The following is a 13,335-nucleotide window of genomic DNA, read 5'->3' on the forward strand; positions in this document are numbered from 1 at the left end:
TTTGAAGGTGGGGATATTAATCCTGGAGTTACTTTTCTAGAGCCCGATTCTGTATCTATACCACAGGTTGGATGAATGGGGCTCATTGTGGAGTATGGGCTATGTAGACTAAAAGAGCTTTTGTGACCCTTATGAATCTAGGAACCTCATCACCATCACCTTTACTGTTCTTTCTATCCCCCTTGGGTTTTTAGAACAGTCCTCTTTCTGGAAATGGTTGAATATATTTGTAAAAGCACCAATACACCCTGAGGAATAGCATCCTGGAATAAATTCTGACCATCTAGAAATGCTCTTGGACATGCTTAAAAAGGGAAATGAAAAGAGCACTAAAGCTCTCAAGTTCCTTCAACAGAAAACGCTGGTTTTCAGGGAGAGTTCCACGCAAAATCATGATTCTCACTAAAGATGATCTCTAATTATTCCTCAAGAACTGTCCCCTCAGCCATCAGATGCACACAAGAGCCTACTTTGTGGTCACAGTTTCTCACTCCTGTGCCAGGAATGAGGTTGGGAATGCTTTGGAGGAATTCTGCTCTTCACTAGAATGGCAGGGAATGCTGACACTGCTTAACAATAATTATCATCAGATTTAAAGTCTCATACAGAAAGAAGGACTATATGGTTTTTGATTGACATCGGAGCAGAGAATGAGAAAAAGAATACCCAGTCATCTAGATTTAGCCCAGAAGATTTATTGTACAAGAGACTGCATACAGTCTATCCCAGAAGTGGAGATTGATTTTTCTTCTTTTATCATTAAGATTCACCAATCAACAGTACTGGTGTTAGGAAACACGGAGATAAAAGAACTGCACGATAATAAACATTGTAACACTCTGTAGAAACACAAGAGCACTAATTTTCTACCATCACCACCAATCCTCCATTTCACAAGAAGCCATAACAATCTCACACTAACACCAACTGAAAGGAGCAACTTTTTCCTAGATCTTGAAACAAACCTATTCACTTTCAGACATTTCTACAAAAGTCATTTTATACTATAAATATAGCAAAGAAGTCTATAGGAAAAACTGGGGATATAAACAAAAACACATATAGGTACTAAAACTACCCAGTTGTCTACTAAAGTTAAGAGGAAGTGGTATTCCACCTTGAATTTTAGCTTTAAGGTGCTGCAGACCCAAACAATTTTACATTTTAAAAATGTGCATGCTCTAAACAAATGAAAAAAGTTTAAAACTCTATAAATAAAGGAGCGCATCGTAACAGAATGCTTAGAAAACTCTACCTTGTACTTAGCAATATTAGATTTAAGAAGGTTGACCTCATCTTGCAGTTGCTTTAATCTCTCTTGAAGGTATCTGAAAAATACGTAACAGATATAATTAAATTTCTGTATATTGTTCCTGTATATTGTTTGCTTGTTATTTATTAAGCAGTGGCAAACAGATTAGTCATTGTGCAGCACAAGGCACCAACAGACCCATTGGCAGAACATATCACATGAAGGGACTCCTACAGTTATGTCATCACAGCAGAATTCACCTAGCATGGGTGGAGCATCTCCACTGCAAAACCCTACCCATGCCAGACACGCATTCACATATGGATGTTGTATTAGCCAATGTGCTGGGACGAACTACTGGTCGGATATTCCATAATTCCTTCTGATACATTACAGTGGACTTGCTCTATAAATTCATTTGCACGAAGTAAGGGAACAACCTATACCATAACAACTGTATCCTGGTGTCATTGCATCCATACTATGATTGGGACAAACTTATTTTGGCTAAGAGAAAAATGCCATTCATAACCAAAAGTTACACAAAAGCTGTGTTTAGACCAAGCCAAATGAAAAGAAAGTAAATAAAAATGGACACTTACCTCTCATAATTGTTGTTCTTCAAGATGCGTTGCTCATGTCCATTCCATGTAGGTGCATGTGCGCTGAATGCACGGATGTCGGAAGCTTTTTCCCTCAGCAGAGAGAAAAAGCTGATAGCCAGGGAGTCCTCAGGAGTGGTGCCAATATATGAGCGCATATATACCCCTGCTAGGCCCATACCCCCTAAGTTCCTTCTTGCCAGAAATTTCCAATGAAGGGGAAACTGGTGGGATTTGGAATGGACATGAGCAATAAACATCTCGAAAAACAACAGTTACAAGAGGTAAGTAACCTTTTTTTTTCCTTCAAGGGATTGCTCATGTTCATTTCATGTAGGTAGAGCTAGAGGTTCTCCAACAGTGGTAGAGTCGGAGACTACATGGATTACAGACTGCAATACTTCTCTGCCAAATACTGTGTTATCCCCAGCCTGCTGCACAATAGCAGAATGCCTGGTAAATGACCAAGTGGCTGCCCTACAAGTATCAAGAATAGGCACCTGCACCAGAAAAACTGCAAGCGAAGCATGTGCACTTGCGGAATGCATAGCGATAGGAGATGCTGGTCTCTTTGCAAGATCATAGCATGCTTTGATAAAGGATGTGATTAAAGATTATAAACATTGGGTTAATACTGGGAGGACCCTCATTCTTTCAGCTATGGAAATAAAAAGTTGGGCTGACCTACGAAATGGTCTTGTTGTTTCTAGATAAAAATGCCAGAGCTCTCCTGTGAGCAAGTGAAGGGCTGGCTCCCTGGGCATAGCATGGGGTTTTGGGAAGAACACTGGTACAAATCTGTCCCGAGACATGTAGAACTGGGAGACAACCTTTGGTAGAAATGCCGGAGGTGGGGGTGGGGGAGGGGAAGGGGGAAGATGTAGCAAGGGTGTTATGCACCCAGGGGCAAAGGCAATATATGTGGTCCTCCTCTCTCCCTCCCCCCCGGCTGCATGCTTGAGCTCGACCCTGGAAGGGGGAGAGAGCTTGTACCGCGTTTTCTCCTGGCCCCTTCAGTTTGGGGCTGGGCCCTCGCATGCACTAACCCACCAGCAGAGATGGAGAAGGGTCGGGCTGGGGGCAGAGAGGTGGGGAGGAGGCTCCAGCCACCAGCGGTGGGAGGAAGAGGAGCAGGCGAGCTGAGGGAGGGGAACTAAATTGGTGCTCCCCTAGCATGGCGCCTGGCCTGGGGGCAACTGCCCCCCTCCCATGCCACTGAGGTGGAGGGTGCAATCTAACCTTGTCCTTAAAGAACACCATATAAGGGGGCTCTGAAGTGAGGGTTCAATTCTGACATTCACCTAGCTGACATGATGGCCGCCAAAAAATGTGACCTTCTACAAGAGATGCACAAGGGAGCACACGGCAGGGGCTCAAATGGGCAGGGCTTGCCAAACCGCGGTGAGCCCCGCTCGCCAGCTGTGCTGTCCGGCCATCTGCACATGCGCAGATCGCCCGAACCCGGCTCTTCCGGGTTACAAGCTACTCGCCACGGCGAGTCGATTGTATTATTTGTCGAGCCCTGCAAATGGGGAAGGGTGAGGTGGGGAGGGAGAGAACGAGCCTTGTTAGTGTTGTAAAGCAGGCTTTTTCTGTCCACGGCCTTCGTGTATAGCCCATCCTGCCACACAAGGCCCCTCACACAAAACCCAGATACTCAGAGGAGCATGGGCAGCACAATGCAGTTTTGTGAATGGAATTTGATCTTATAGGCATTCTGGGACTCACAGGCGCCAAAAAAACAGGGAGGTGAGCATGACTAGATAGTGCTTACAGATAAGCCTCACTTGACCGTAGCTTGACCAGTCTTAGGGGCAAGGGAAAAAGTAAACATAGGGTAATAAAACACTAACTATGCCCCATCTGGTCCTGTCCACGAGGGGATCACGCATACATCACGAAAATTCCTATAGGGCAGTATTGTCATACTACCTCATCACTAGCCTATCAGGCCCTGCCAAATGCAGACCATAGCATGGCACAGACACTGAATTTTTGTATAAAAGACCCTCAATCCCTTTGTTCGACGGAGGTTCCGTGTATTGAGGGCACGTGTCTTTTTTTGCCCGGCTAAAGGATTGATCACCCTGAGGCTGCCTCCCCACCCTTCGAGTCAAATATAGGGGTGCACGAGTCCTGAGCATGCTCCGAGTTCTAGTGTGTTCTTTGTGTTGTTATCGTTGCTGGATTTGTAAGTATTGCTTAAATGTATTAGTTATTGGTTTAATTAATAGTTAAATTGTGTTAATTTCACTGTGTAATTCTGTAAAGCGTATCTAAGTTCTGTTAACCACACTGTGTAAATTGTATAATTTTGTGTTGTGTAGTAGTGTTGTATTTAGGTTAAATGTAAGTGTTAGAAATAGAAGCCCCGGAGTTGTTAAGTGGTAAAAGTAGATTTATGACTAACTCCACCAGCTGTCCTAAAATAACCATAGAGGGGCTGGCTTTGGACGGTGCTTTTATTATCATTATATTGTCTTTGTTTTGCATTTTTGTTAAGCAAATTAAAGACAGTGATTTGGTATAGTAGAATTGTAATCAAAGAAGTTTGTAATTAGTTAAGTACAGCTAAGTTTAGGTTTTCTACGCTGTAAAAGTATTAAGCAATTGCTAGTTTAAAAAAAACCCATTTGCTAATTGTTAGTTTTGATTTAAAAAAAAAAATCATTCCACTTAATAAAAATCATTTGTTTCACCATCATCCAGTAGTTTTCACTGGGTAGTCAGCTTTAACCCTTGAGACTCCCATCACATCACCGAACCAAGGTGTAACAGTTAGGACTAAACTAAACTCCCAGAGAGGATGAGGCTGCTGAACGTGCAGGTACAGTCTGTCTAGCCCAGGGGTGGGCAAGAAGTGGCCAGCGGGCTGGATCCAGCCTGCCAAGCCACTGGCCCCTAGTCACCTCACCAGCACCCTTACTACAGAGCCAGGGCAGCAGCTGTAAACAGCAGTGGCCCAACAGCCTCATGCAGTTTCAGGCCGTTCTAAGGGGTGACACCTTCAGCCGTAAAAGAATGTCCCTTATGGCCATAAACCAGGCCCTGGGAACAGAGACCATAGCTGTAATGGAGTCCAGTCAGGCCCTTACGAACCTGAGTGTCTCTGTGGGAACAAGGGTCAATTTCTCCTCATTTATTAAAAGACCCAGTTGTACAATGGAATGCCTAATTCTATGTGCTGAATTACCTGGGCCTTTGCGGGGTCCCTGATCAGCCAATCATCCAGGTACGGGAAGACTTGAACGCTGTGTTTCCTTTGAAAGGCTGCTATGACTGCCATACATTTTATGAAAACTCTTCAGGCCACAGAGGCGCCAAACATGAGAACTGAAAACTGGCAGTGGTCTGTCCCAGTTGTAAACCTGAGAAATCTCCTATGAGCAGGAATCAAGAGATATGGGAGTAAGCATCCTTTAAATTGAGGGCAGAGTACCAGTCCCCCCTCTCAAGAGAGGAAATAATGGAAGCCAGCATTACTATTCTGAACCTCGTCTTTTTTTATAAAGTTGTTCAAGCCTCTGAAATCCAGAATAGGCCAGAGACCTCCCTTGGACTTCTGTATAAGGAAGTAACAGGAATAAAAACTCTTTCCTCTGAACTCTTTGAGAACCAATTCTACTGTCCCCAGCTCTGGGAATGACAACCTCTTGTTTTAAAAGGTGCTCATGAGAAGGTTCCCTAAAGAGGGATGGGCACAGGTACTCCTACTGTAGGTAATAACCAATGATCTGAAGTGAACTGAGACCAAGCACAGTAAAAGTGGGATAGATGATTGACAAAAGGGGGACCTGGTATGGAGGCTGGAATTCTGCCGTTGGGCGCATCTTCAAAATCCTGAACTAGGCACCTGTTGATTCAAGGGAAGGCCCATTTCCTGGAAGGAAGCATATCTCCATCTCCTCCTTTTATTTCTCTCCCATTTTTGTTACAGCCTCTTCTCTTATTAGTATTGGGTCTATAGCTCTGCTGGAAGAGGGGTGTTTTTGTGTGCGGGGTCTAATATTGACGGAGTGCCAATGTGGGGCCGGTGTATGTACACCCAAAGACTTCCTGGAGTCTTGAGACTGTGCAGCTTCATATCAGTTTGGTCAGAAAATAGTCCAGCTCCCACAAAAGAAAGATCCTGCGTCATGGTTTCGACCTTGGGTGGGATGCCGGACTTCTGCAACCACAAACTATGCTGCATTACTATGCCTGTCGCCACTGCAGCAGAATCTGCAGCATCCAAACCCCCGTGAAAGGTCATGCACGAGACCACTTCACCTTCCTACGACAGTGCTCTGAACTCTTGGCGGGAGTCCTGAGGTGGTAGTACTTTAAACTTATCCACTACCACCCAGATGTTATAGGTATGAAAACTACCGCCTGGTGATTGGCAATCCTTAGCTGCAATCCCCCCATTGTGTATGCCTTTCTGCCCAGCAAGTCCAATTACTTGGGCTCTTTGCTCTTAGGCCCAGGACCCGGCTGATTGGTCTCTCTGTGGCTGGCTGCCCGGACAACCAAAGTACCTGGGAGTGGGTGCGCATACAGATGCTTGTGCTTCACCCCCTTCTGGGTCAGTGGGACAAATGCCGGGATTTGCCAGAGTCTTAAAAGTTTTGGCCACTGTCTTGTTAAGTGGCATTGCCACGCTGCCTGGGACATCTGCAGTGAGGATATCTACCATTGGGTCCATATCCTCCATGACCATCTCGGCCTGGCTACCCAGGTTGCTCGCCATCCTTCTGAACAATTCCTGGCGTGTCCTCGTATCCATGGTGGGCATGGGTGGCGAAGGATCTTCCAGGGTTCATCAGGCAACTATTAAGAGTCTGTGATTGGTAAATGCTCCTGCTGTAGCCTGTCCGCTGAGGTGGGTCTGGAATGGTCGCATGCACTGCTGCTTCCTCACCTTCTGTAGGTGGTCAGTCCGCCTGCTTTTGTGGGCTATGTCTGCTCTCTGATGCTGGGGCCCTTGGAAATGGCAAGGCTGAGTAAGTACCCCTGGAATATGTACCAGTAGAGCCCAGCGTGGAAGGCATGGGGCCCTGGGCCTGATGGTAGGCCCACAGTGTGGCTGCCACTGCAGGGGCCATGTTTGCTGCAGTGGTGGGCTATGGTGCTGCGAGTGGTACCTGGAATATGATCAGTGTCAAAACTGGGAACAGGTGGATGAGGCCCTTGACCACACTGACTCTGCCCTAGACAAGTGGGAAGCAGACCAGGGCAGTGCTGCGGACGCCAGTGCTGGGTGCTGTCACCTAGCTATAGGCTTCCCCCGGTGCCGAACAGGAGCAGGTGGCAGCATCTGGTCAGTCAATGGTCCTGGTACTGGGGTCTGTGCTGGCAGTGGACGAACACTAACACTAGAGAACTATCTACAAAATGAGCTGACGGTAGACTTGAAAACCAAGCCCAGGGTGTTCCAAAAACAGTTATGAGCAGTCAGAAGGAACTGAGGGGATAGAGGGCCAGCAGAGGTATATATACACAGCACGACTCCAGAGGGCTCCCTGGGAAAAAGCTTCTGACATCTGTGCTCACTGCTGTGTGCACACACCTACATGGAATGGACATGACCAAGAACTCAAAGAACCACCAGTGTTGCTAGGGTGTTTCTCTTGTCCCACTTACACACCTCAGAGGATGTTGTAAAGAGGACTTAATGATTGTGTAGTGCTTTGAACATGAAAGTGCTTTACAGGTATTAAGTATTTATTTTTATGATAATTACGGATAAGGTGACTGAAGGCTTGTCTATACTAGAGACAGCAGGGCAAAACCTAACTAAGGTACCTGCCATTTTGAATTCTGGCCACCAGTTCATGATTTAAATGGAATGAGAACAAACATGAAACAGAACAAATACAAAGCATAACATTTAAGAGTCCAAGTCTGTCAGTTTACATTCTTTAAAGCTGTGGTGTAGCCAGAGCTGTCCTGTCCATAGGACCGTTCAGGGAAGCCACCTCAGGCCCTGCGCTTTGGGAGGCCCCATAGTGGCTTTGGAGGGGTGGTGTTAGTGGGAAGGGGGGAAGATAACCTCGGGGCCTGGTAGGGGTCCTCCCTACCCTTTTGCCCCTATGCACTCACTGCAGGGATGAGAGCCAAAACAGGAGCAATCTGGCAGCCATCTCTGCTGCCCATCTCCTAGCCTACTGTGCTCTGCTTCCTCGCGGCATCAGCAAAGGGACCGACCAGAGACTTACCCCAGGGTGCTTTGTCTGTCTGGCGCAGAGCAGAGCATGCTACTGGAACACTTCAGCTATTGCCATTGTGGTGACTGTAGGGAGCCAACTCCTGCTATCCCCTGCTTGAGTCACTCAGGGAAGGAGCTTTGGGCAAGGGTTGTGATGTGGGCAGGAGGAAACAGAGCACAGCAGGAAGGGGCAGGGTTGTAGCCTACTAACCGATATCTGTTTTATCTTGGCCTACTAAAATATTTGCTTTATTTTAGTTAATTAATAGCTGTATGATTTTATTTTGTTTTTCCTTTATATAGATTTGAATATGCTGGTAATGCAAGGGGCCTGCAGAACTCATTTTCCGTGAGATGGCTTATGTGAGCAGTAGGTAGTTAAATACTTTTCTTTGTAATTTTTCATAAAGGGATGAAGTAAGCATTTGTGGTTGGCACAAGAGTTTATTTTTTGAATTCTGCCCAGAATTCGCAGAACAAATCTGCTAACAGCGATAAAAGCCATTTCGAATTTCCTGCGCAATCAGTCTAGACAGCAGGTTTTAAACTGCAACTTCCCACACTTTAAGTGGTTTTGGGAAATTATTCAAGAAAACATCGGTCATTCTTAATAAATATTCATAAGGTCCCCAAATACTTCTTCCAATCAGAGATGGTACCCTCAGAAATCTTAGGGTGCTAGGCCCAACTATGGAAAGGGGTTGTATATCCAGAACATTTTGGCACAGGGATTTGGGAGATCGGGGCTGCTGTCCCAGCTTTGCTGAAGCAGTACACTCTGGAGTGCATTACCTTTTCAGCTCAGAAACTAAATACTTACATCTATCTATCACTATAATGGCTTTCTTGCTTCCTTAAATTTTGCTTAAGTTTGCTTTTAGAATCTTACTAACCCTGGAAGACGTGGGAGCAAGGGGAAGGGAAGCCACCTTTCTCCACCAACCCTGGGGTCCTTGTGTGTAGGAAATATAATTATTATTATTACTCTTTGTATACTTAGGTAAGTTTTAATTTGATTGTGTTAAAGACATCTTGGGAAGGAATTCAAGTGATTTGTGTTCTCGCCCCCCGATTTTGTTGTGGTAAGCATTATAGTCAGGGCTTGATGAACGGTGGCGAAAGCCACTCACCAGCCCCGCACTGCGCATGCACAAGATCCGCATTGCGCATACGCGCGGCTGCAGATGAACGGGGTGCCCAGCTGAAATCTACTCGCAATGGCCGAGTAGATTCAGTACTTTGTCAAGTCCTGATTATAGTTGTTCCTTTAGAAATAAAGTTGTTTTCTATTTCATTTCCTGAGTTGAAGTGTGGTTGCTGTCGGTCACCTGCCAACCCTCAAGAGAGGGAATCTTATGGTTCCACTGAACTGTAACCTAGGATAGAGGACGAACCTAGATTTTTCTGGTCAGATTGGCGAGCCTAACTCATCCAAATTTTATTAAAACTCCTTCCCAGGCTACTGGGTGGGGGTGGAGCCTGTGGCAAGGAGGGTCACACCCTGGGCTCTGCACTTTCCTAGGGATGACCCTGGATGTGGCTAAGCTCCCACAATTCATGACCAATTTCAGCAAATTTCCTGTCTGACACACACAGGCTAATTAGCAAAGGGTTCATTATTATTTACATGCAACTCTTTTCTGCAAGAAATAGGCAAGAATGATTAAAGGTCTAGAGAATATGACCTATGAAGGAAGACTGAAAGAATTGAGCTTGGAAAAGAGGGGACATGATCGCAGTTTTCAGGGATCTAAAAGGGTGTCAAGGAGGAGGGAGAAAAATTCTTCTCCTTGGCCTCTGAGAATAGGACTAGAAGCAATGGGCTCAAACTGCAGCAAGGGAGGTTGAGGTTGGACATTAGGGGCTTATCTAAACTAAGAGGAACGTCGAAAGAGGATATGCAAATTCTGCGGGAATTTGCATGTCTTCTTCCGATCGCACTTTCTAAAGCAGAGCTTTCTAAAGTGAAAGTAGTTGAGATGTGGCTTTTTTGGCGAACCCCCACCCCTTCATCGAAAAGCTGTTCTTCCTCAAAAAATTAGGTTTACACGGCTTTTTGACAAGGGGAGGGGTTTGCCAAAAAAGCAGAGTCTAAACTACTTTCACTTTAGAAAGCTCTGGTTTCAAAAGTGTGATCAGAAGAAGATATGCAAATTCCCACGGAATTTGCATATCCTCTTTTGACTGTTCCCGCATAGTCTAGATAAGCCCTAGGAAAAACTTCCTAACTGTCAGGGTTGTTAAACATGTCTGGAGATATTTAAGAGCAGGTTAGATAAATATCTATCAGGGATGGTCTATGGTACTGGGTCCTGCCATGAGGGCAGAGGACTGGATTCGATGACCTGTCGTGGTCCCTTCCAGTCCTAGTACTATATGATTCTATGACTCTGGCAACACTTCACACAGCACTTCCGTGATATATATTTATGAAATGTAGCATGCAATAGTGATCTTCTGTATATCACAGTCTGGAAAAAGACACTGCATCTGTTCACTTGAGCAGACATACTGTGGAGGCATTTCATGGAAGATTTGATCCTGGTTTTCAGGACCAGGAAACCAGCCAGCTAAGCAACAGATTATTGGGGGTGGAGTGGGGAATGGGAATCTACTTTATTAGACAACAAAGGTAACTATTAATAAGCATAAGCCTTAGCTCAAGTTTTATGATTTGTTTTATATTCTGACCATTTACTTCCATCACTTTTGTTACTAGGGGAAATCTCTTATTTTTTCTTATAATAAAACAAAAGATTTATTTAAGTGCTGTGCATTACACAGGAAGAGTTAAGAAAAAAACTGAACAAACAGGGCAAACTGCTCATGGGGGAATGGAAGATCTGGGATTTCTGTGAGTGGCCAGTGTTGGGGCTGGGTTCCACAAGGAAATGCTTCAAGGGGTCTGTCTCGCCCCTCTTGTTAAGCTGCAAAACAAAGACATGGCTAGCACAGCCCAAGGAGAGTGCTTGAGTGGCTGACAGGCTAGAGGAGTTAAGGAGCTAACACTCAACTAAGACAGGCAAGGCACTCTCTCAGTAGAAGCAGGGGGTAACAAGGTGACTCAGTCCTTATAGCAAGTGAATCATCACACTGTACATACAAGAGAAGCACCCCAGACTTCCTCTGTACTCACCTGTTCTCCATGCACAGGGCATCTACATCAATGATGCGATTTTCATGTCCTCCTAGGATGTGATTAAGCTCTTGGTTGAGTCGGTCTGCTTTATCTTGATAAGAAGAACGTTCTTCCTTTAGGTCCTGTAGCTCATCCAATGCAGCTTGAAGATCATGTTCCAGTGTCTCAATCTGAGAAGAAAGCAAAGCTCTGCTAACATTATTTTGAATTTACTGAAGAGTACATTATATCTAGACACAAAACAATCATAAGTACTTTACTTCTGAAGAGGGTCAAATTTAGGCAAACAGTACACTTACGATAATCCATAAAAGTAGATCAAAAGAGTCCTAAAAATACTAACAGGCAGCAAGAAGACTGAACCAAATCCCCACATTCAAACACCCTTAAAACTCTGGAGAAATTCAGATGCAATCTTAGAGGATCACCAGCTGTCTGCTTGAGCTAACTGAATATATTGGGAAAGAACAAACTGAAATTCACCCTGGCCTAATCTATGATGTTCTCTATAATTGTTGTCAGTAATATCACTGAAGACACCAATAAGAAAAAGTTGAGATGCATAATCTTTCTGAAAAATTTCTTCAATTACTGACCCTAAAATTAAGATAGCTACACTTTCCCTCCCTGCCCTACCATTTCTACTCTTTTAAAATTAAAGCAAAACAAGGAAAATAAAAACTGCATTTGTTGTTCTCTTTTGACCATACATACAAACAAGTATTGTTTACTCTGCATTTGTCCTATTTCTTTTAAGTTAGTTAAGGTTAAAACAAAGTTCAGCAATGAAAACTGAACCAACTTGCCCAACAGTCAGAAACCTTTTGGAACACAACAGCAGCAAAGGAAGACCTTATTTGCAAACTGAACTTGCAAAATTGTTACAGCTAGTTCAACAAGTGTGCCAAATGGTTCCTAGCATGGTTATAATTTGGTATCAACAAATTAAAGAGAGTTAGCATTTGGGTATAGATATGGTGACCATATTTTCTGAACCAAAATTAGGGATATGTTAGCCACACCCCTGCACGTAGTACTCTCAGGGTCAAGATGGACACATGACTAGAAGTAAAGGGTGTCATGTGACCCCTCTAAGAACTCCTCCCACTGTTGTTCTACCAATAGGGATGGATTTCGCCCACAGACCCACCCTCCCAATGCAACTAGCCTGCTATTCCATTAACCGAATTTGCATTGCATTAACTTGCGGGGAGAGGCTAAGGGAAATTTTTCCTCCCATTAGCAGAGCAAACTTTGTCTTGTGCACCAGTATTGAGTTAATGTACTCTTGTTCAGATGTGTGCCACTGTGGCACTCAAGTTATTAACAAATATCTTATAAACCTTTCCCTGTTACCTCTGCTGCCATGTCTCCTCCCCTCCTCTCATCTGATCCCCTGGTGCTTGCTGCCCCCTCTTCCCCACCTTCTTCTGCTGTCCTGACTCCTGCCCTTCTCACTCCCCTCAGCCATTTGGGAGCCTGCTCCCCTCCCCTGCAGCAATCTCTCTTTCTCCCTCCTCCTCCTCCCTGTGGTTCACTCCTCCTCTAGCCCCACTCTGATTATCTGTAGCTATCCCTCCCCATCCCTTTTCCTAACATCTCCCTCAACCCACCTGCCCTGTCTCTCTCCTCTGGTACCTGTCTCCCCCTCCCCCCATGTCTGCCCTTCTGCTTCACCCCCACAATCCCCTGGCACCTGCACCTTTCCTTACCCCTGCACCTTCCTGGTGCCTCCCATGGATCCAAGATTGTAATGACAGGTTCAGCTCTCAGGATTAGAATTTAAAACCCAGCAGCCCTTACAATTTGAAGGGTTTCATATTCAGACTCAGGTTTTAATCTATTTCTAGTTATAAGAAAAACACTGATAAAGGCAGAGAAACTGTTCTAACACCGGTCCTCAAAATTCAGTTGCTGCATCTGAATTCCGTGCAGGTCTTTGAAGTTCCACCTTCAGTACACTAAGAAGGAGTCAACCAGGTGAGTACCAGATGACAGATACGACCAACTGCCAGTGGACATCTATGTGCACCTTGAAGTCTTGGGGATTCAGTACAGAATGAGTTCTATGTGTAATGTGAGGACTCACTCCGCTGATTAAATGCAAGGGATTGAGAGAAAGGCCTCTATCAGAAGTCTTAACCAATTGCGGAAA

General features: G+C 44.9%; 1 protein-coding gene across 1 annotated transcript in view; it reads right to left on the reverse strand.

The window, feature by feature from the left end:
• The window catches only part of CCDC149 (coiled-coil domain containing 149), a 92,486-nt gene that overhangs the window by 23,411 nt on the left and 55,740 nt on the right, over positions 1-13,335 (reverse strand). The window contains exons 6-7 of the mRNA XM_075930634.2: positions 11,178-11,350; positions 1,256-1,328 (exon numbers count right to left, since the gene is read on the reverse strand). Coding sequence (XP_075786749.1) covers positions 1,256-1,328; positions 11,178-11,350 — 246 coding nt within the window. The remainder of the gene's footprint in view (positions 1-1,255; positions 1,329-11,177; positions 11,351-13,335) is intronic.

The sequence above is a fragment of the Pelodiscus sinensis genome, chromosome 4 (assembly GCF_052426305.1).
Source record: "Pelodiscus sinensis isolate ZL-2025 chromosome 4, ASM5242630v1, whole genome shotgun sequence".
Classification (NCBI taxonomy): Eukaryota; Metazoa; Chordata; order Testudines; family Trionychidae; genus Pelodiscus; species Pelodiscus sinensis.